This window comes from Labrus bergylta, chromosome 13 (genome assembly GCF_963930695.1).
Source record: "Labrus bergylta chromosome 13, fLabBer1.1, whole genome shotgun sequence".
NCBI lineage: Eukaryota > Metazoa > Chordata > Actinopteri > Labriformes > Labridae > Labrus > Labrus bergylta.
In genome coordinates this window covers 19393945-19414718 of record NC_089207.1, presented here as the reverse complement: position 1 = coordinate 19414718, position 20774 = coordinate 19393945, and the positions used below count along the sequence as shown (strand labels likewise).

Below are 20774 nucleotides of genomic sequence, written 5' to 3'. Positions count from 1 at the left end.
TTGAAATGTTTCCATCAATCATGAGTGAATGACGACAACACAGAGGAAACACGCTGTGGAAAGACTGCGACACGTTTCATGTTTCATGACTCTGAACAGCTGATCAGTCCTGAGCTGCTGTTTTAGGGCTCACCACAAACCTGCACTTCCTAGTTAATCATAGTATATATCAAGAATTAAATAGAAGAATTGAAACATATCAAACATCACTAGGAAAATAAATGTCATCAATTGGGATGTTTGACAGTCGTATCCATGGCGACAACATGCAGTGATGGTTATTTATTTAGGTTACAAACAAAACACTAACATAGATTTTTATCTCACCTGTTGGATTGATTTTACTTGATCACACTAAAGTATTTACATCGACATGTCATTGTTGGTTGTTGGGTTTTTAGCCTATAGGTATAGGCTTAAATATAGGTCTACCTGTTTTTTAAGTTTAATTTACAGTCTTGTGTCATTGACCAAAATGTAGTAACTTATTTTATTTGATCATGTTTTTTTTTTTTTAAATATTTGCAATGTGGTTCCCTCAACTGATTAAAAGTTTATTTGTCTAAAGCCTTCACTTTCCAACATGAACCTTGTGTCCTTGCCTCTGCTTATGTCCGCCCTTTCATCCAAATAAGGACACCTATAAACCAACATCGTGACTGCCAGAATACCAAATACCAGCCTTCAAAATATTTGTCCACATACCAGCGTGTGATGTCACGGTGGGTAAGTACACTTCACGTCCATGCAAATACAAAGAATTTCTTGAAGCGCTGGCTCTGTCAGGTTAACAAATCGTTAAAGCTTTCGTATGAGCCGCAAATTCTTTAATTTCACTATTTTAACATCATTTTTCAAATTATTATGGAGCCCCTGAAGTTTTAAAACGTGATTTTATATTTTATTTCGCACGTGATTTTATAATATCATCCAGACTTTTTTGACTGGGGTGGCCAAAAATAAACATCAATTATTTACCCTTTCAATAAACACAAAATAATTGGTTTCAACATAAGTCCCACCTTTGACAGGGCTAATAGCCAATCACAGTTTAGTTTGTTTTTTGTTTGTTTTTTGTTTTTTGGGCACCATGGGGGGGCCAATCAGATATCTAGGGGGCCCATGCCACCCCTTTGGACACGTCCCTGCATGGTATAATTAACTTGTACATTTCTGCACACATTTTATCATCTACTAGTGCGCACAAGATAGCCTATATATTTACTTTTTGAGACTTCGCAGTGGCTCCATAGTATTCATAAATATCTCGTAGCCCATGTTAAATAAAGTTGTTAGAGGTCACATTTTACACTAAAAGCTGAGCATGGAGATTTCTAAATGTGGTTGCAGACAAACAGATTATTCTTAACCAACATTTTTTGTTTTTTATAGCTTATCAAACAAGGTATTCCGTAAATTCGCCTTTAATAAATTGTTCAGTGAAAGTACATTCAGACATTCAGGGATTAACCAATTTTTCAAAGATGGTGCCAAATCCGGACCGAGTAAAACAATCCTGATCACTGAAAGGAGCTTACACTTCCGTCACTTAACAAACTTCATTCGTGCCCCTAAACCTGATTGGTCAGCGTGGGGCCGACGCCTTCTGACCGACAGCTAATCATTGTGTGAGGACTGACCGGCCGGTTCCGGTTAATCCACCTCCTTCATGCTCCACGGTCTGTCCGCCCCTCACCTGCCCTGCGGACCGACCCCTCACGAGGAGACTCGGGTCAATTTTGGCGAAAAAAAAACATCCAAAATCTCGTGTCGGGGATTCCGGTCGGTCTCGAAGGCAGCAGCTGTTAGTTGTAAACATCCTGTTTTGAGTTTTTATTTTATTTGTGTTGACCGTCCGCGAGGGGGGAAAAGACGGGAGGATGGATCCACTGGTTGCTGCGATTGATCAGGGCACGAGCTCGACGAGGTTTCTGGTGAGTGACCCAAAACTGTCAGTCTGCATCCTGGCGCCCTCTCGTCTGTGTGCTCTCGCCTGGATGAATGAAGCTGAGCCCCCTGAGCTTCTAATTTTCAACATAAAGCTCCGGAAATATTATTATTAATAATAACAATAATAATAATAATAATATATATATATATTTTTTTTTATAATTTCAAGATTAAACTCGCTTTTAAAAGGGGAAACAGATCATTTCTTTCAACACCCCCCCTTAAAAAAGGAGTTTTATGTTATGAATTCTTCCCTTATTGATTGAAATTGAGTTCTTTTGTTTTGATTCCATTGTTTTCCAAAGTGTGATTGTACACAGGCCTTTTCAGGGTCAAAATCTGCGGAAGCCGAGAGAGCAACTTTTAATTGCTGTTGCGTCAAATCACAAATGAATCATTCCATTATACAGATCCTTAAGTTATCAGTAAGGACTGATATGAATGTTATCTTTGACAGGAAGCCACAATGCTTTTTCCGCCTTTTTCCGCTAGACTTTTACACAACAGTGATGATGGATTGATCAACCAAGAGTTCCTCTTTATCTTACGTTTCAGCTCAAGTCAGTTTCTTGAGGTGACAGGAAGTCTTGTCTGCATTCCAGCATGGCCCTCCTGACCCCTGGTAAACAAATGGCCATGAGAATGTTTCTTTTTGTAGTCTCTTGGTGCCAGGCTTGCTTTCTCGACATAAAGAATATTTACCTCGAACATGTTAAAACTTAAAGACGTCAGCTTGGTTGCGACAGCCTTTGGGTTAGAATCTGACTGGTGGCCTGAATTCTTCTTTAAGACTTCAGTAGGTTTGGATTATCGGTCATTAAAAATTGTACAATTTTAAAACATGCAATATTGAAAAAGTGTGAAAGTATCTGGGTATAGTCTAACGTAACGTACCTTCTTCTTTGAGAGTTTAGAGGCAGCTCAACATGTGATTCAGTGATTTGACAATATGTGGAGACTGGAGAGGACACCAACGTGTGTCCAGAGATGATAAACAATCACCTGATCAGTTTGGCTCATTGAAACGTCATTGATCCTGGTTAACACATAATGGCTTGTTTTCACAAAGCTCTGCTTATTCTGAACGCAGATTGCTTCATTAGTGTCAGAGATTGAATGACAACCAGATATTTGTCGAGAAAGTTCATGACCTGTTCTTAAAGGGGTCTAACTCATTAATTCTGTGTTGTGAGGTCCGACACACCCCTCTGTTTCGTTCCTTTCATACTGTCGACCAGAAATGAGATTCATGTGATCAAAACGAACCATCCCGTCTCTAGTTGAAACTGTTTTTAGTTTCAAAGTTGTCCTCAGCCCCGTGAAACCCCGACACCACTTTTTCCCAATGTGTTGGTTTGTTGTTGCTGTGGAGCTAATTGAATCCAGTTTAGAGATCCATTGTGATACAATTCGGCTTCGTCAAGTGGGTCAGCTGGAACATCAGACTTGGCGTAGAAGACAACAGTTTGGAGCTCAGTGAAAAAAAAGATCAGACAGAGAGGATTTTTCATGCCTGGTTAGATCTTGTAAACACATTTTGTGAAACCTGCCAGCTTCTCACATTTGATGAACGGGGTCTACGGGGAGTCTTTGTCTGGCCGGTTTCTGGTCCTAAGTTCTACTTTAAAACTTGCTTTTAATTTCAAACCTGCAGGGATTTGGCTCTTACTGGTCCTGCTGCAATAAAGTTAGTAAGTTTGTGTGTTGGACCGAAACTAAATATTTAGAACACAAATCAAACGTTAGCTTCTAAGAAAGTGGTGGCTTTTTATGGAAAAAGTATGGAAGCCCAGAGGTTAATGCATGCACCCCATTGCCATCATTTTCTGTAATATTGTAAGACACAAAACAATACGAGAGCTGTCCTGTTCCATGGCTGCCATTTCCAAACCATTAGCTCTTTAAAACTCGATGAAATCCTGAAATATATCAAAGAAAATGGGACCAAGGTTTTAAAATAAATAAGTGCCCCTTAAACCGAACGAATGAATACCTCAGACCCTTTTTAAGATGTGTGTGCGTGATTGTTGATTGTCAGCAAATCAGAAATCATGTTTATTTTGATCTAAGATAAGTTGAGGAATTACACCAGACCTTTACACCTGTAACAAGAAAGTTTCTTCTTCACTTTAGTTTCTATTTCTCTTGATCCAGAGTTATTGATGGTCCGTGCCATAACATCGTGGTCGAGGTTTTTTTTTGAACGCTGAACTTGAACGCTGTGTACCTTTACTGAGTGCTGGTGTGATGACACTCAGGTCAGACATACATACAGATATACACATGTAGAGTTGTTGTTTCGGAGATTTATCTCAAAGCCCGGATGAGAGAGAGAGAGAACACATCTCTTCACATTAGTCATTAGGATGGTGATTATTTACAACCCTTACAATGATGAAAAAGCCTTTGTGTTCTTTATACTGTGTTGTTTAAGCTGTTTTATTGACTGATTTGTTCATGAAAGATTGACGGCTAATTCAGCCCCTTTACTTTTTATGCAGTGTATAACTCTGTCCTCCTCACTGTAGTTCACAGCCTTTTTGTGCATAAGCGCTTCACAGTGAAATCACACTTTTTGATCCTAAAATCTTTATGACAAACCCTGGACTGCTGTCTGTCACTTTACACTATGATATAGTGTTGTAGTACTCAAAATCAACCTCGGTCTTGAGATCACTTTTTTGAGGTCCCGTCTCGGAATGGAAAGCATTTTTCCTCGGCCTTGTCTCGGTCTCAGACTGGGCGCACTCTGGATTTGAAATCAAGACTGGTCAAGGCCACCGCTGACAGGTTATTTCTCCACATCATTTCTGTGATTGGAAGAAAAGCGCCTCTTTCTAAAAGTACAAATAACTTCAATACATTTGTAGTTTGCATTTAATTCCCCGGTTAACGCCGCAACCTTCCCAGTGTTTCAGTCTGAGAGAGTGACATGCCCACTGCACACAAGATGGTGATTTTATTTTCATTGATATGGTCTTGTCTCGGTCTCGATGCCTCAATGTCTTGGTCTTGTCTCGGTCTCGGAGCACTTTGGTATTGAGTAAGTCTTGGTCATGGTTAGTGTGGTCTTGGCTTCATCACTAATATAATATAAATATAAAATCCCCTGTGTGTCCACTTGCTGACGTGGTTTCTTCATCTCCTTCCATCCTTGCTTGTGTTGTACTTACTCTCTGATGTTCGTCGCTCTGGTTGCTTTAAAAGCATCTGATAAATGAATTGTAGGACCGCTTTACTTTTTGGCCATCTGTGAATTATTAATAAAATATTCATACAGTAAAGCGTAGATGCCATAAAAATCAGTTGTAGCAAAACACTTTGAGTAAATCTGTAAACTGATGTTGCATTTCATGACGAAGACTTTGACTACATCCAACTTTATGGCGCACCAACATAACACTAAAAGTCATTGATGTTTAATTTGAGATCTTTCTTGATGTTCTGATTTCTTTCAAGGATGCGTGACTTGTCCTTTTTTGTCAGAGTTGAAAGGTATTGCATGAGACACTATGGGTGTGTTTGCAGACTTGAGTAATACTTGCACAATCTTGCTGTGTCGGACTCAGATGTCCTGCTTTATCTTTTCCAGTCTTAGATCTTTCCATTTATAATGTGAGAGGATGATCCTGCTCGCTGTCCAACTATGTGACCTGAGCTGAATGTCGCCTCCCCTCGTTTTTAATGTCAGCAGGTTCAGGCTGCAGCGTGTGTGTGTGTGTCTGTGTGTCTGTGTCTGTGTCTGTCTGTGTGTGTGTGTGTGTGTGTGTGTGTGTGTGTGTGTGTGTGTGTGTGTGTGTGTGTGTGTGTGTGTGTGTGTGTGTGTGTCTGTGTGTGTGTGTGTGTGTGTGTGTGTGTGTGTGTGTGTGTGTGTGTGTGTGTGTGTCTCTCTGCATAGACTCTGTGAGACGGTCAGAGGGGGTAAAGATTTCAAAGTTGTGACATGGTTGCTTAAAACTGCTGGTGTTCAACATTCCTCTCAGTTAATGAGTCCCTGTTTTTTTTATGGTGTGGTGAAGCAGCCGTCAGTGTGGTCTGCAGGTAAACTATAAGTCTGGACTGCTTGTTCACAGCCAGGGGAGTAATGCTTCATTATCCTATTATATCTCATGAGAAGAAATGCTGACTCCCTCCTGGCTCTACGGGTTAATATGCTGCTTCCTCCTACATCTTTCCCATCTATAACAGAGGACAGCCATGCCAGCTACGCAATAATAATCCCCTTCTTCTCACTGTTTATATGAGGCAATAAAACTTCTCCAGTTAGGCTGAGCAGAAAACAAGATGTCAGATTTCCCCCGTCAAACTTGTGTTTATTCTGTACAGTCGGCATTTCCCTCACACCTTTGTCCCACTTAATGGCTTATCTCTGTTGTTTTGAATAGATTATTCCTGCTGCGTTTACTTTCCAAAGATTGTAGAAAACTTTACAGTGCATGGTGGGTAAAAAGTATCGGTCGATATATCGATATCAGATTTGTTTTCCTCCCCAGTGTTGATATTTGTATCCCATCGGTCAGGTCCTATTATGTGCCTTAATTTCCCACCATTAATTGAAGATGACCTTTCAGTTTTAAACATTCCCCTCAACCTTATATTTGGATTAATTGATCAAATCGATTGATTTCCTGGTTCTTTTTTTTTGGACAGTATATTCCCATGTTCTGATGAATCATGTCGTGATTCATTTAGCCTTTTCTCGATCTCCTCTCTTCAACTTCAGTGTCAATCCTAATTATGTCTTTAATGAGCTGAATCTCTCCACAGGTGTTCAACGCAAAAACAGCTGAAGTGATCAGTCAACACCAGGTCGAGATCAACCAGAGCTTCCCAAAGGAGGGGTGAGTGCTTCAGCCTCAGACTGAGGCAACAACTAACCTTTTTCGTCGCGCATTAGCATGCCAATATAAAAATAAAACACAGGGCAGCCTCACAAAGCTTTCACAGTTTGTGTGTCTGTCCGCACACATGCAGGGTTCAGTGAGTTTACGTGCCTGTGTTTGTGCTTCCCCTCAGCTGGGTGGAGGAGGACCCCAAGGAGATCATGCAGTCTGTGTATGAGTGCATGGAAAGGACCTGTGAGAAACTGTGCGAGCGCAACATCGACGTCTCCAACATCAAAGGTGAGAAACTGAAAACCAACCATTGAGTTGCTGCTGACCCCGCCTGACTGGGCGGAGATGATTTGGGTTCACCTCGACATGTAACTGGATGAAGGAGTCAAAACGGACTGTTAACCACACCCGACAGAGAGAGGAGTGGGCGTAGTTTAACGTTTGTGTTGTTGATGTTTTTCCTCAGCGGTGGGCGTGACCAATCAGAGAGAGACGACCCTGGTTTGGGACAAAGAGACCGGAGAGCCGCTTTACAATGCCATCGGTGGGTGCAGCATACATCTGAATGAAGTTTCACTGACAAATATAAGTTTAGACACTTATATATATATATAGACACGTGTATATCATAGTCTAATTGACAAAAATAAACTTTGTTTTACATTTTTTTACTCTTATCTTAGGTTATATTTTAATATTACGTTTGTATTTATATCAGTATGTTTTTCCTTCTAAATTAATTTAGTTTTTTGCAACAAACAACTTTAATCTGCTTTAATCTGAGTGGAGATGTTCGCAGACTACAGCAGGCTGCTGTGAGATGACGTTGCTATTGTTAAGTTAGCTGCAGACACAGTGAGAGTGAACGGAGTAAATTTGAACCGATCGTTCAGCTGTCAGGAAACAAAACTAAACATCCATTGATTAAAAACAGTATTTTTGACCGCCGGTCTGCTGGCCTTAAAGATTACAATATCAGAAAATCATCATACCTTTTTGATATAATGGTCTACCCCTGCATGGATCTTTGATATGATGATGATGATGTCAGAAACCTAGAATAACAATCTGCTTCTGTCAGTGGAAATAACAAATGTTTTCAGTGGACCTTCTTTGACAGTTTGCATTTTCCAGCGTGGATTATGTTGCAGCTATCACAGCTGTGGGGCAGCTTCACAAACGTCTTGTGGCCAATAGCAATAAAGCTACCAGGAATATGTTCTTGGCTTTAACGTCATTAAGTGAGGTCATAAGAAGATTGTGTCATATTGGAAACAGTGCATGAGTAGGTCTTGTCCTGTGACACTGCCCTGACTCCCGCCAAGTCATGTGGTAATCTACGTAGGAGCTGAGCAAATGGAGCCACCGCCCACTGAAGTGTGTGCGTGTGTGTGCTAATATTAGCTGCACAGAGTGACTCTCACCCCCCCCAAAAACTACAGTAGTATATTGAAGTCGTTTATATTACACAAGGGTTAGAGTTAGGGTTAGGGTTAGGATCTACTATCATTTGATGAAGCTGCTTCACACTCTTTTCTGCTGGCCAACATGTTCTTTTCCACTATTCTGTTAACACTGAATACATTTAATGCACGTAGAGCCATCGACTGTCATCATTTCAGACTCTGTCACTTTGTCCGCCACCTTGTCTTTTATTTTAAACTCAGTTCCTGCCTCCTGAGACGCCCCCTTCCCGTCCAACGGAGAAAACTGTGAAAAGGGGGGCAGGCTGTCCTGAAATGTTCTAGATATTTTCAGAATATAGAAAACAGCTTTATTAGATGTTTAAACCTGGAGCTGCAGCCTGCAGGCACAAGTGAATTTGTTTTATGGGATCGGGAGTCCTTTCAAAGGGTAAACAGGAGCGGTGTTGTGGGTGTTGGAAGGAAAGCCTTTAAGGGATTTTTTTTTTTTTTTTTTTTTTTAGGAAAGTGTTATGCTGATGTTCAGTTAGTGTTGATGCTTCATGTGGTGAATTGAGGCTGTAAATTCTTGGGCTGTGCCTTTAGGGAGCATTGCTGACCTTCTAACGGTGCTGCGGGTGGAATAGCTGCTCTGACCTGTTCACATGCCCAAATTAAAAGCAAGAAATTTGTGACTGGCGAGCACTGTCAAGGCATGCAACTAAGTTTGGGCGGGCTAACTGAATTACGTTTTTTAACGGTTCCAGTGTGTACTGTTAAATATCCGAGGAAGGCAAAAAAAAAGGTTAAAAGTGCCCTCAGGCATGCCAACGTCTGCACTTTCATTTTGGAATAATTTCAGGCTAGAATGAAACAAAATCGATTGGAAAAAAAAAACAGCGACAATGCCTGAGGAGTAACCGATTGCTCCGTTTCGTCAGTATGAATATCTGCTAAATTCCTCAGGCATATCTTCACAATCCAAATATTGAAGTTAGCTTTTTCCCTATAGTTTGGCTGGACCTGCGCACTCAGTCCACGGTCGAGCGGCTCATCAACAAGGCGCCAGAAATCAACAAGAATCACCTCAAGGTGAGAGACATGCACAAGAAAGAAATCCTGCTTCTTCTTACTAGTTTTGAGGGTTTAAGATTCCGGCTGCACTGTTTGCAGACTCCAGAGATACGAAGCAGATGTATAAAAACTGTTCGCCTGGATGATGATTCTTCTTCATTCTGAATGACTTAATGTCCTGCAGTTGTTGGGTGGTCACTTAACCGTGCCGTACTTTGCATTTAGAGTCTGGGGAGTCTGTGTTTATGTTAATGTGTGGACATCTTCTTTTCATATTTGGATATGTGTCTCAGTTCAACCCATAAGGATTACACTCATTTCTACCAAATATCACTTTGATGTAGATTTCTCTCTGCTTTTCTCTCTCAAGCACAAGACGGGCCTTCCCATCAGCACCTACTTCAGTGCAGTGAAGCTGCGTTGGCTGCTGGACAACGTGGATGAAGTGGCTCAAGCCGTGATGAGCGAGCGGGCCATGTTTGGCACAGTGGACTCCTGGATCATCTGGGTAAGAGCTGCTTAAAGAAAGCAACTGTGAACAGGCCGGAGTCAGACGGAGCTGTGGCCGAAGGTTAAGACACATATTTGAACACCTGAACATTTCTCACGAACTTCAAGAGGACAGGCCCAGAAATCCTCCACCCAAGCACCTCAAATATCCACAGCGTGTGAGGCAGGACATGATGGAAATAGGAAATGCTGAAGTGGCAGATGAAGCAACAGAGTCTGCTATCTGTGCGGCGTGCACCGATCACAGGGAATAAACGTCACCACCCTCTCCCACTGGCTCGAAGTATATATTAATAATATAATGCTTTCACACTTGTGGTTGAAAAGTCTTTAAGGGCTTCAATAATTTTTAAAATCAAACTTTAGAGAGCATGTTTCTACTCCTTAAACCCGGCCAGGAAAACATCTGGAGAAAACTGTTTTAGTAGCTGAAAAATGAAAAATCGAATTAATTGTTCATTGCATTTAAGTTATAAACAGGAGGGGTTCACTTAATGTAGTACAGGTGTCCTTTTGTTTTCTATATCGGATGCTTACTTTGTCTGGGGCTGTGTTTTTCCCTCAGTGTCTGACGGGGGGCAGGAATGGAGGGGTTCACTGCACAGACGTCTCAAACGCCAGCCGCACCATGCTCTTCAACATTCACACCATGGACTGGGACCCTGAGCTCTGCAGGTAAACAAACAGCATCATGCAGATTTTAAGGTTTTAAAAGGATTTGAATTTATGGGCGTGGCGAATTCAAGCTGCCCCTGTTTACTTCAACATCTTATCTGGGTAAAATCACCGTCCCAAATCCAGACCGATTTCTGATTCATAGATTATTTCTTAACAATTTACACCCACTACAACTCGTTTTTCCCCTGTGGTGTTGTCTCGTAGCTGGTAATCCTTGCATGCATCAATACTGAGTTTTTTTTTTTAAATCTAGTAAATCTGTGTCTTTGTGATGATCGCTGTCGTGCCTCTTGCAGGTACTTTGACGTTCCGATGGAAATCCTCCCCAAAGTCCGCAGCTCCTCTGAAATCTACGGCTACATGGTGAGCTCAGTCTGTTCTGTGTCAGTGATACTGTCAGTGTATAAAGAGTAACCTGAAAGGACCTGACCTGCTGAGTGTATTTTATAACAGATTGAAGCGTTCATATGAGTCTGCGTATCAGAAAGGAATTCCAGTCAATGGTCTCAGTAAATATTGTAATCTCTGTAATGACCATAAAATTAGATAGGACACGAGTGAAATTCATCACAACAGCTGATAGTGAAGTAGAAAATGATTTATTGTCCTTTTTGTTTTTTTTTAACCATCTGATTGTCAGGCTTCGTCTGTGTGATGACACACGGTCTCACCACTGGGACAACTGGGAATTTATAAAACTGGAGGGGAAATGATTAACAAGAAGTTCATGTCATTTCTCTCGTGGATTGCTTGAGGTGTCCCCTCGATCAAAGCCCGTCCGAAGTTGTGTGTGACTACAGGAACTGTGAGAGACGAGGGAGGACAGTAGTAATGGCAACTGGTGGCGAGACGCAACCCACACTTGCACAGTGATGTGAAATCACTGTGCAAGTGTGAAGACTGAAATGCTTAAAATAGTTTAAAAAAAAAAAAAATTGACCTCCAGCTCTAGTTGAAGACCAGATAATCCTTCTCTCTCCAAAACATTAAAACCCAAATTGAAATCGCCGGCTTCATTGTCTACGTGAGGCCATGTGAGCTGTGGCGTTCCACCGCCAGGCACCATAATCATAATGAAATCCTGCAGTATGTGATGTGCTTTTTTTCATATCTTGTAGTGTGAGCATGCTGGAGATTATGGAGAAGAATACTAGTTAGGGTTCTTCTTATGTGCATGATGCGATTTTAAAACTCCTGCAGTCTGAGCCGGGCTTCAGTCTCACTGATAAATGATCTGAAATATCTGGAACTAAAACACTGGAAGTAGACACGGAGGCTGTACTGTTAGATTTGCCCACATAACAGCTGATTCAAAATATAGATATAAAACTGTTGATCTGCAGGTTTCACTGTCCCTCCTGTGTCGTTGTCCTGCATACTCTGCCCCAGTTCTGTTATCTGCAGTGTGTTTATATGCCTGTTTCTTATCTCTCCATCATGACATCTACTTGCTTGTTAAACCTGTTTGATGACATGTGCACTTTGCCCTGCAGTGCAGAGGACAGCGGCATGGCAGCTTTGTTTGTTTTCATCCTGTTTTGCACAAAAAAAGTACAGAAAGTAGAATTGAAACGCTTTCATTGTAGACACTTTTTCTGTAGGGATTTATTCTTAATGTTGGTTGTTTTGTTGAAACTTCAGACGAGCACCTACACAACAAACAGTGAATATGACCCTGCAGAACTCTAAACCTCTGTGTGTGTGTGTGTGTGTGTGTGTGTGTCTGTGTGTGTCTCCTCAACAGAAATCCACCTCACTTGCAGGAGTTCCCATCTCTGGAGTAAGTATGTTTGCATGTTATGTAACTGTTGGTGTGTTTAAAATGTACCATGGTGTGTGTTATATGAGGCTTTACTCCAGACTTTGTCCAGGCCCAGTATGAGCCTATAAAGGAAAACTAAATGCATGTTAGCATAAAAGTATTGAAAATGTCATATATTTTTAATTATCTTCAGACACTTCTTCATTTGATATTAACCGTTTGGTTAAATGTTCCTTATGACCATACGACATCATACCATACTATACCATACAGCTCAGTATTTAATATGTTATGTGTATGAACACGTTGTCTAACTGCCATCTTTACTCCATCAGTGTCTTGGCGATCAGTCAGCTGCTCTGGTTGGTCAGATGTGTTTCAAAGAGGGACAGGCCAAAAACACGTGAGCCATCCTTTTCTGTCTTTTTCTCCTTTGCTACAGTGAGCAAAGCATGCTCAGTAGTGTTTGCACACCGTCGTGCTGCTTAAGCAGTGGAATGATTCAGCTTTAACGTCCTTTATTTTGTTGAAACTAGATTTCAGCTGAGGCCGATTTAACCCAACAATCCAATGGCTGAACCAGGTTTCAAGAGTCCATAGAGATCTACATGTAAAGACTGATTTCAACAGACCCAGTCTTGTATTAAACAAGTCACTGAGGTGTGAGCTGAGGAACTATTTGTAGAAGTGTGTTCAATCAAAAGTCTTCCATCAGTCTTCAATCCATTTATTTGTAGTTGTAGTGATTGATTTGATTATTGTGTCATGCAACAATCTCTCCATCCTGTCGACTTGAGAGCTCCAAAACATTTCTGGATTCTTAGCGTACATTTCTTTAATCAAAGGCGTTCTTAACTCACAATTTAAAGAGCTCCTACTTACCGCTCCTATGTCACACAGTTCACACAGTCTGTGTTCCTCCCAGATGTTTTTCAATCTGCCGATTTATAGAGTGAGAGGAAGGCTTCCTGTTTCTCACCTGACCAACAAAGATCTCTGACTGATAGTTAAGTTTGCTTTGACATACAATTCAGAAAGTCCATGATGTGAGGATTCCAATAATCCAATATATCATCACAAAAAGCAAACAAACACCTGGCTCCAATCACCTGTAGCGCTTGGCTTTACACCCACTATAATCCAAGGCTCCCCCTGGTGTTCACTGTGTGAATTACATACTGAGCCCATCGTGGGGGGGCTGCCTGTTGTTTGTCAGCTGTTTCGAGGCTCTTGGATGAAAAGTGCTTGAAAAAAAGCCTGAATTAAGTCATTCCCTACACATTAGAGTGTCTCCGATGTAAACTTGGAATCGTTGGTGCTGAAGGGTATGAAATCCTTTTTTTGTGCACGTTGAAACAGAGTCAGAAAGTCAAGAAAGAAGTTTGAATATCTATTCTCCAGATTATTTATTTATTTTTTATCAAGCTGGCACTGGTTCTGAAATTTATTTTAAACATTTTTAAGACCTGAATTCTCATATATACTCTTAATTTCTAATCATGAGCGATTAAAGAGAACTGATCGCTCTGTCATTGTTAAATAATACCACTTTTATAATGGGTGATGCTTTCTGACTGTTGAATAACGTCATTAATATTTGAGCCATGTGTCTGTGTTCTGCTCTCTAAAGGTATGGGACCGGTTGCTTTCTGCTCAGACATACAGGGACCAAGGTATAAAAACATATAAACGCTGGAGGGTCATTTTAAATCCCACTGATGTCTTCAGATCTGATGTCCTCCTCAAGCTCATAATGCTTTGTCTTCTGTCTCTGTCAGCCGGTGATGTCCGATCACGGCCTGCTCACCACAGTCGCCTACAAAATGGGAAAAGACGAGCCTGCGTGCTACGCTCTCGAGGTGTGAGAAAGCTTTTGTTTAGTCCTTCTGATCCACGTTGAAATAATATCCTCCACTCTCTGTAAGGTTTTCTTTTTTTTTTACCTGCCTTGGTGCCTTCAGCTCTGATGTTCTCCTCTCGTCCTCTCAGGGCTCAGTTGCCATCGCGGGGGCGGTGGTTCGGTGGCTGAAGGACAACATGGGGATTGTGAAGTCCTCCTCTGAGATCGGTACGCACTCTGTGACATCTTTTGATTCATAAAGAAAATGCTGTCTCGACCTCCTGTAGCAAGCTGTAGGGAATATTTGCATTCAACTCATCTAAAATATAAAGTATGATACATTGTCTCTACTGGGATAACTTCAGTAAATTACAATATTTGGGATTCAAATGTGATGAAAACAAACGCTGCAGCCACAATCTTGCCTCAGGAGATTTGTTATTTGTTAGATTTTTGATTAGGCTGTACACAATGACCCAAAACTACCAAATGGAAAACATCTACTGCAGAGTTCTGTGTTTAAGTTGCTTTTTGATATAAAATAGACTCATTATATAACATCACTTTTCCCTCACTGGTTTATTTCAGAGACGCTAGCAGCTGCAGCAGGCTCGTCTTATGGCTGTTACTTTGTGCCGGCCTTCTCCGGGCTCTATGCCCCCTACTGGGAGCCAAGTGCAAGAGGGTGAGACCATCAGCTGTTCAAACACATCTCATGTATCAACTGTAGTTTGACCCTGAAACAAGCTTGTAGCAACAATGAGATATTTGTTTGTTGCTCGTTATATTCACCTTGTGGCCTCATTTGCGGTGTTCTGTTTTTAATCATCTGTTTCCTCTGTTTGTTACGCAGCATCATCTGCGGCCTCACTCAGTTCACAAACAGGAACCACTTGGCGTTTGCGGCGCTGGAGGCCGTCTGCTTTCAGACCAGAGAGGTGAGCAGTTTCCCCCCTGTGTCTTCACACTGCAGGGTTTCTTCTTCTTTCCTTCTTTGGGGCTGATTGAATGACGCACGTCGCAACAACAGCACCTGTCCAGTGTCGCCGTTGTGGCCCCCGCCACTCTGATATCTCCCCCATTAGTTCTGGTCCATAAGATTGTGTGTCTGTGTTCCTGACCCTGATGTGTGTGTAGCATGTCCAATACCAGCGTGTTAATAAAGTACGCCTGTGTGTATCAGATCCTGGATGCGATGAACCAGGACAGCGGCGTGCCTCTGACGCAGCTGAAGGTGGACGGAGGCATGACGGCCAACAGGTTACTGATGCAGCTGCAGGCAGACATCCTCTGCATCCCCGTAGGTAAGAGGAACTCTCCTAACACTCACACATGTATCATGTTATCAAACATGTCCACAAGTAGACTCAATTATAGTACATGCATTTATCATTATCTTATATACGTATACCACTATTCATGCAAATGTGCCGAATAAAAAAAGATGTAACTCTGACACCTAGTGTTTAAAAGGGTACTGCAGTCCAAATTCAAAACATTGAATCGAAGAGAGTTGATGCTCATGCAGGTTACTATGTCATGGACACTGAAGCTTCAGTGTTTATCCAGCTCTGCATCGGGTCTGTAAACCTTTCTGTGTTCTAACCTCTCTCCATTTTTCAAAAGCATCTCCAACATTGATCCTAGTTTGAGCACGTTTCTGCTCGTGGAGCTTATTAGAAACATGCAGAGGCTTTTTAGGTCGGGTACAATCACTTCTATCTGAACCAGTTCTCTTGACCCGCTTCCATCGCTGCAACACCTGTTGGTTTGCCGTTTGCTTGGCAAACCACGGAGCATCCAAAACAGCTGCGTGGGGGCCTTAAAAGCGCCTACCTTCTCTGGTCCAAACAAATCCAGATCATTCAGGAGCAGAATCTAAAGTTAGAAGGAGGACATACTGGCTGCTGCATTGTTGTCAGAGAAGCCATTGTATTATTTCATTCAGTAGATATCTTACAGATTGATCCATTCTTCTTCTTCTATCTGCTTCTATCACTGTAACAAGAGATCAACACTACATGTGCTGGTGGAACACAAAGCCCCACTAAACATTAACTGAATGATTCTGTCACCAGTGACACGAGTCCAAACCTGGACTTCAAACCCCCACTACTCCTGACTTTTGTCCCATTTAGATAAAACAAACGTGACCCTTGACCTGAGTCTGGACGGAGCACAGACTTAATGATGCTTACACTAGAGTGTAGTGTACGCATGAACTGAGTTTGCTGCAGGAGGATTTGGGTTTAGGGAGCAGGTCTCTATAAATCATGTTGAAAGCAGATTGCAGGTGTTGGAGGAGGATGCATCAGGTTGTAGATGTTTGACTGATGACTTTCTGCTCTGTGGACATGGATATTTGGACCAGTATTTCGATTTTTTTTGATGGGACGCATGTCTACAACCTAAAATGTTAAAATCATGCCTTGAGCAGAACCCTCTTGTGAAGGACATTCCTAATCTCAATGAGGTTACTCCTTGTTAAATATACTTTTGATACAATTAAATTCTGCGTCAAAATCTTAAGACAAAACTTTTGATTTAACCATGAGACCGATGTACCTCTCACCTCTCTTTGGTGCTGAGAATGAGGGGATGAAAACATGAATGAAATCACAGACACAAGCGCTCTCAGGGGTAAACACAGGGGAGACCCAGAGTTCACTGGAGGGATTATTTATCTCATCAGGATTGGAAACACCCCAGGATCTCCTAGCAAACGATGCTGTGCAGTAACGTGCTCAGCCCGATGCAGATACGGTCCAACAACTTGATGTAAATTTCCCCATTGTGGGATAAATAAAGGATTATCTTATCTTATCTTATCTTAATTATGATTCCACATATAAATTAGTGTTCAGTTGATTAGAGGGGTTGTTTGTTGCTTTTCTAAAACGCTTAGTTTTTTCCTCCTGTGTGCATCTGTCTGATGTCGATCCAGTCCGACCCACCATGTCAGAGACCACAGCTCTGGGTGCAGCCATGGCAGCAGGGGCAGCAGAGGGGGTGGAGGTGTGGAACCTGAGCCCCGATCACCTCCCACACGTCACAAGTGAGAAGTATGAACCTCAGATCAACCCTGAAGGTAAGAGGAAGGGAGAGATCCAGAGGAAACATGATGCACTTCACCGCCACATGAACTAGTTGTGACTCTGTCTTCCTGTCCTTCTTCACACACAGAGAGCGAGTTCCGCTTCGCTCGCTGGAAGAAAGCCGTGCAGAAAGCCATGAACTGGGAGACCACAGAGCCGTGCTGCAATGCCAACGGTACACATTCCTCTCTTTATCGAACTCTTTAAGTGAAGCTAGAAGTTTTCGGAGCTGTTGTTTGGTAGCAGATTGTTTTCTGAAGCTCGAGGTCTGAACCAGTGCAGGAGTCTGACTCTGATCCATGTTGGATGCTTTCTTCTTCTTCTTCACTGACGACAGGTTTAGGAAAGAAGATGAACAGCACCCCCTGGGGGGTCCCTCCCACTCCTCCTCCCACCAGAGCAGACCCCTAAGGTCTGACGTTTGCTGCTGCATTGCCAAGAGCTTTCTGTGTTTCTGACACTAACTGTGTTCATGTTGTTGTGACGGGGTTGACTGTCACATTTCTGAGTGTTACTAACACAGAGAGGAGAAGGTTTGGACCGACACAGATTGAACTATTCTTACACAGATGTTTGAAAAGCCTCTGAAAGTGTCATCTTTGCTGTCATATCAAATCAGTTGTTCACATCACATGAGTTAACTGTGTCGGTCCACACACACACTGTTTGCATGTTTCCTCCTTTGTTCCTGCTTACAAAAACAGGCTCTTTCTCTGTCATCGACTCAGCTGCTCATGTCACACAATTCTTTTCAGTGAGTTTGCATTCAGCTCACTGAAGTCTGTCTGTTAAATACCCTGATGTCGGGCAGGTCGGGCATCATTTTCTGCTAAATCAGCGCTTGTTTTGACGTCGCTAACAGTTCCAGTTTCGCACAAAGCTTTATTTTTAAACTGCATGTTAAAGTTTAACTGCACGGGTTTCAACTCTCAGCGAGGACAGAGCTACAGCTTCTGGGGTTTTGCTGACTCTTTGTTGAAAACTTTTATCTCTGGACTTGAATGCATCCAGAATTAAAGAAACAAAAAAAACAGTTTGGCTATAAATACATCTGTATTGTGTTTCCTCTGAAAATCTTTTTTCCTCCTCACAGATCACAATCAGTAACCGAGCTACAAGACCTTCACGGGAACACGGACGATTGTTATGGAGCAACACTAAAAGAGGGAACATGCTCAGTGTGTAGAGGACGTGAGGCGGCTGCATCAGGAGATTATGAAGTCACTTGGAGTGATATGTAGCCTGCTAGCAGTAGCATCGCACTGCTTCACATAAGTGAAGTCGTCAAACTTTAAAGTGCCAGCTGAATGAAGAGATTTTTTTGAAACAACTGTGAAAACTTTCTTTGGTACATTTTTGTCTTCCTTCTTAAAAAGGGGAACTTGTGTCTGAAGCACAATATGAATTTGCCTTCTTGTACAGTAATGTGTAGAAGAAAAAAAAATCAGGTGCCAGAAGGAAAGAGTTGCACATTTGTACATCATCACTGTCACACTGTTTTTTGTTTTTTTGTCCATTTCTACACTGCAGTGTTGGTTTCTACTATTCGAGATCCCAAAGTGGACTTCTTGAAATTGGTTACCACTCAGCGTACGTCTTTTTAAAAAAAAGTTTGTGTTTGTCTCTGGATGAAATGAAGAAGAATGAGACCGACACATTTGGGTCAAAATAATCAACCACTGGATCTTTTTAATGAGCTTCAAGTCTTCTCGGATTAAGAAGACTGAAGGAGAACTGTTTGACACGAGCGGACACTATGCAGGCTCTCAACATCATTTATCCTGTGTCAGAGAAGATGGATGTGAGAGTCTTGCATGTTTTTTTTTTGTTTTAAAGGGAGGAGTGTTTTTATCTAGACTGTTTTCAAGAAAGGGATTTATATGTTTTTAAATGATGCCAGACGTCCACATATGCAAGCAGTTAAAGGGGGACACTGAACTTTTAAATCGGCCTCTGTTTTTGCACATTTTAGAAGCTAAGTGACGAGTAGGTGGGTTCACAAGTTGTCTGAGCCGGCAGCCTTTAAACCGTCTGTGTATGTTCTCAGTCATCCAGGTCATGTTAGAATTAATGCTTGATCCAAAGGAAAATGGACTGGTTGAAGATCTTGATGTTTCACCTCTCTTCACCAGAAAGGCTTCTTCGGTTTAGAGGGGAGGTGAAACATCTGCAACCAGTCCAGTTCCCTCTGGATCAAGCTTTGACTAAAGCATGAAACTGTAGTGACAGCAATGTTAATCCTGTGGAGAAAAGCTGCACAGTGTGTCCACTAAAAGTGTTGTTCTGATTGTTATTCTACATGTGACCATTTTATTAAAGTAACTCTCTGCAGAGACAGAGCTGCAGGTGGAGGAGAGGTTATTATTTTAACAAGCAGCCTTTGTATTTCTTCTTTTTAATGAGTCGCTCTACATTGCTGAACACAGGAGTTGCTGCTTTACCACTTAACCGGCATCAGTTAAATTATTTAAAGTCCTGTCCCTTAACTATATTTGTGAAACACATTCCAACACATACTAACTTAACATATCAAGGTAACGGTTAGACGCGCAACTCCCATGTTGTGCAAGGTTGAATGACTGTTTCATCTAGTGTAGTACCTGAAATCGGTCTCGTCTCGGAATCGAAAACATTTTTACTCTATCTTGTCTCAGACTCCAGATTTTAAATCAAGACCACCACTGATGGGCTATTTTTCAACGTCATCACTGTGATTAGAAGGAAAACGCCTCTTTTTAAAAGATCAAATAACTTCAATACATTTGTACTTAGATTTTTATCCCCCACTTAGTCTAAGTGAGTGACACGCCCCTGCACACAAAAAGAGGCTCTTTCAGTGATATTTATGGTCTTTGGTCTGGCCTGTCTTGATCCCTAAATGTCTTGGTCTTGTCTCAGAGCACTCTGGTCTCGGGTATGTCTTGGTCTTGGTTGGTGCGGTCTTGACTACAACACTGCTTTCATCTCAAACAATGCATCGTAACCTTTGACAGAAAGTATTTCTCCATCCTTGCTCTAATGTTGTCACAGATTAAATAACAATCTGAGCCCGTTAGCAGTGAAAACAAACAGAGTGTCTGTAAGCTGAGAGAACAGCATTCAGCCATCATGGCATGTTGCTGCAGCAGCCAGCTGAAGCCATTTTGAAACCTTTTAAAGCTAACAGTAGTTTAGCCACCAGGGGGGGCTAGAAGAAAAAAAAAAGTGTCCCTGGTTTGAATGTAAAATGACATGAAGTCAAGGATCAATCTGAACCACTAGTGATCATCTTTAAAGATCACCTTGATTCAAAATGACATGACTTTACATTTTTGGGGGAATTTTCACACGTTTATTCAGATTTCCCAGCATTCAAAGGGAACATCTGGTGACTGTATAATCATGTTCTGGTGAATGATTTTAAAATACAATTTGTATATAATTATTTCAGATCATGTTTGTGTGTCAGTATTTTCTTTTTTTCTGTCATTTTTTTTTGTTTTAGATTTTTGACAAGCGTTTTGGAGCTCTGCAGGAATGTACAGACAGCAGATGCCATGAAATCTGACTTGCGTAATAAAGACGAGGGCATAAGTTCCTCTCGGGGTGTTTGTCATGTGACTTCTGAATAAAAATTTAAAAAAACAA

General features: G+C 41.6%; 1 protein-coding gene across 2 annotated transcripts; it reads left to right on the top strand.

Annotated features, from left to right (window-relative positions):
• The first annotated feature begins 1597 nt into the window (after positions 1–1597).
• Positions 1598–20774, top strand: LOC109983460 (glycerol kinase). 2 transcript variants are annotated; one of them, XM_065962514.1, is made up of 20 exons: positions 1598–1934; positions 6718–6791; positions 6967–7073; positions 7252–7329; positions 9201–9280; positions 9633–9770; positions 10338–10447; positions 10747–10813; positions 12195–12230; positions 12548–12615; positions 13843–13885; positions 13991–14071; positions 14202–14280; positions 14641–14737; positions 14906–14990; positions 15236–15356; positions 16997–17140; positions 17236–17322; positions 17485–17559; positions 18241–20774. In XM_065962514.1, exons 1-19 carry the CDS (start codon positions 1881–1883, stop codon positions 17556–17558), a joined length of 1623 nt encoding a protein of 540 aa, XP_065818586.1. In that variant the 5' UTR covers positions 1598–1880; the 3' UTR covers position 17559; positions 18241–20774. The 2 variants fall into 2 exon arrangements, with proteins under 2 accessions (XP_065818586.1, XP_020488828.2); XM_020633172.3 differs by lacking the exon at positions 17485–17559 and having other exon boundaries at positions 1611–1934.

What these genes read in the sequence shown, in the direction of transcription:
- LOC109983460 (XM_065962514.1), top strand. Translation starts at nt 1,881, where the DNA reads ATGGATCCACTGGTTGCTGCGATTGATCAGGGCACGAGCTCGACGAGG. An exon ending in GCCGCTTTACAATGCCATCG is followed by an intron (nt 7,330 to 9,200) that starts GTGGGTGCAGCA and finishes TTTTCCCTATAG; the next exon opens with TTTGGCTGGACCTGCGCACT. An exon ending in CAGGAGTTCCCATCTCTGGA is followed by an intron (nt 12,231 to 12,547) that starts GTAAGTATGTTT and finishes TTACTCCATCAG; the next exon opens with TGTCTTGGCGATCAGTCAGC.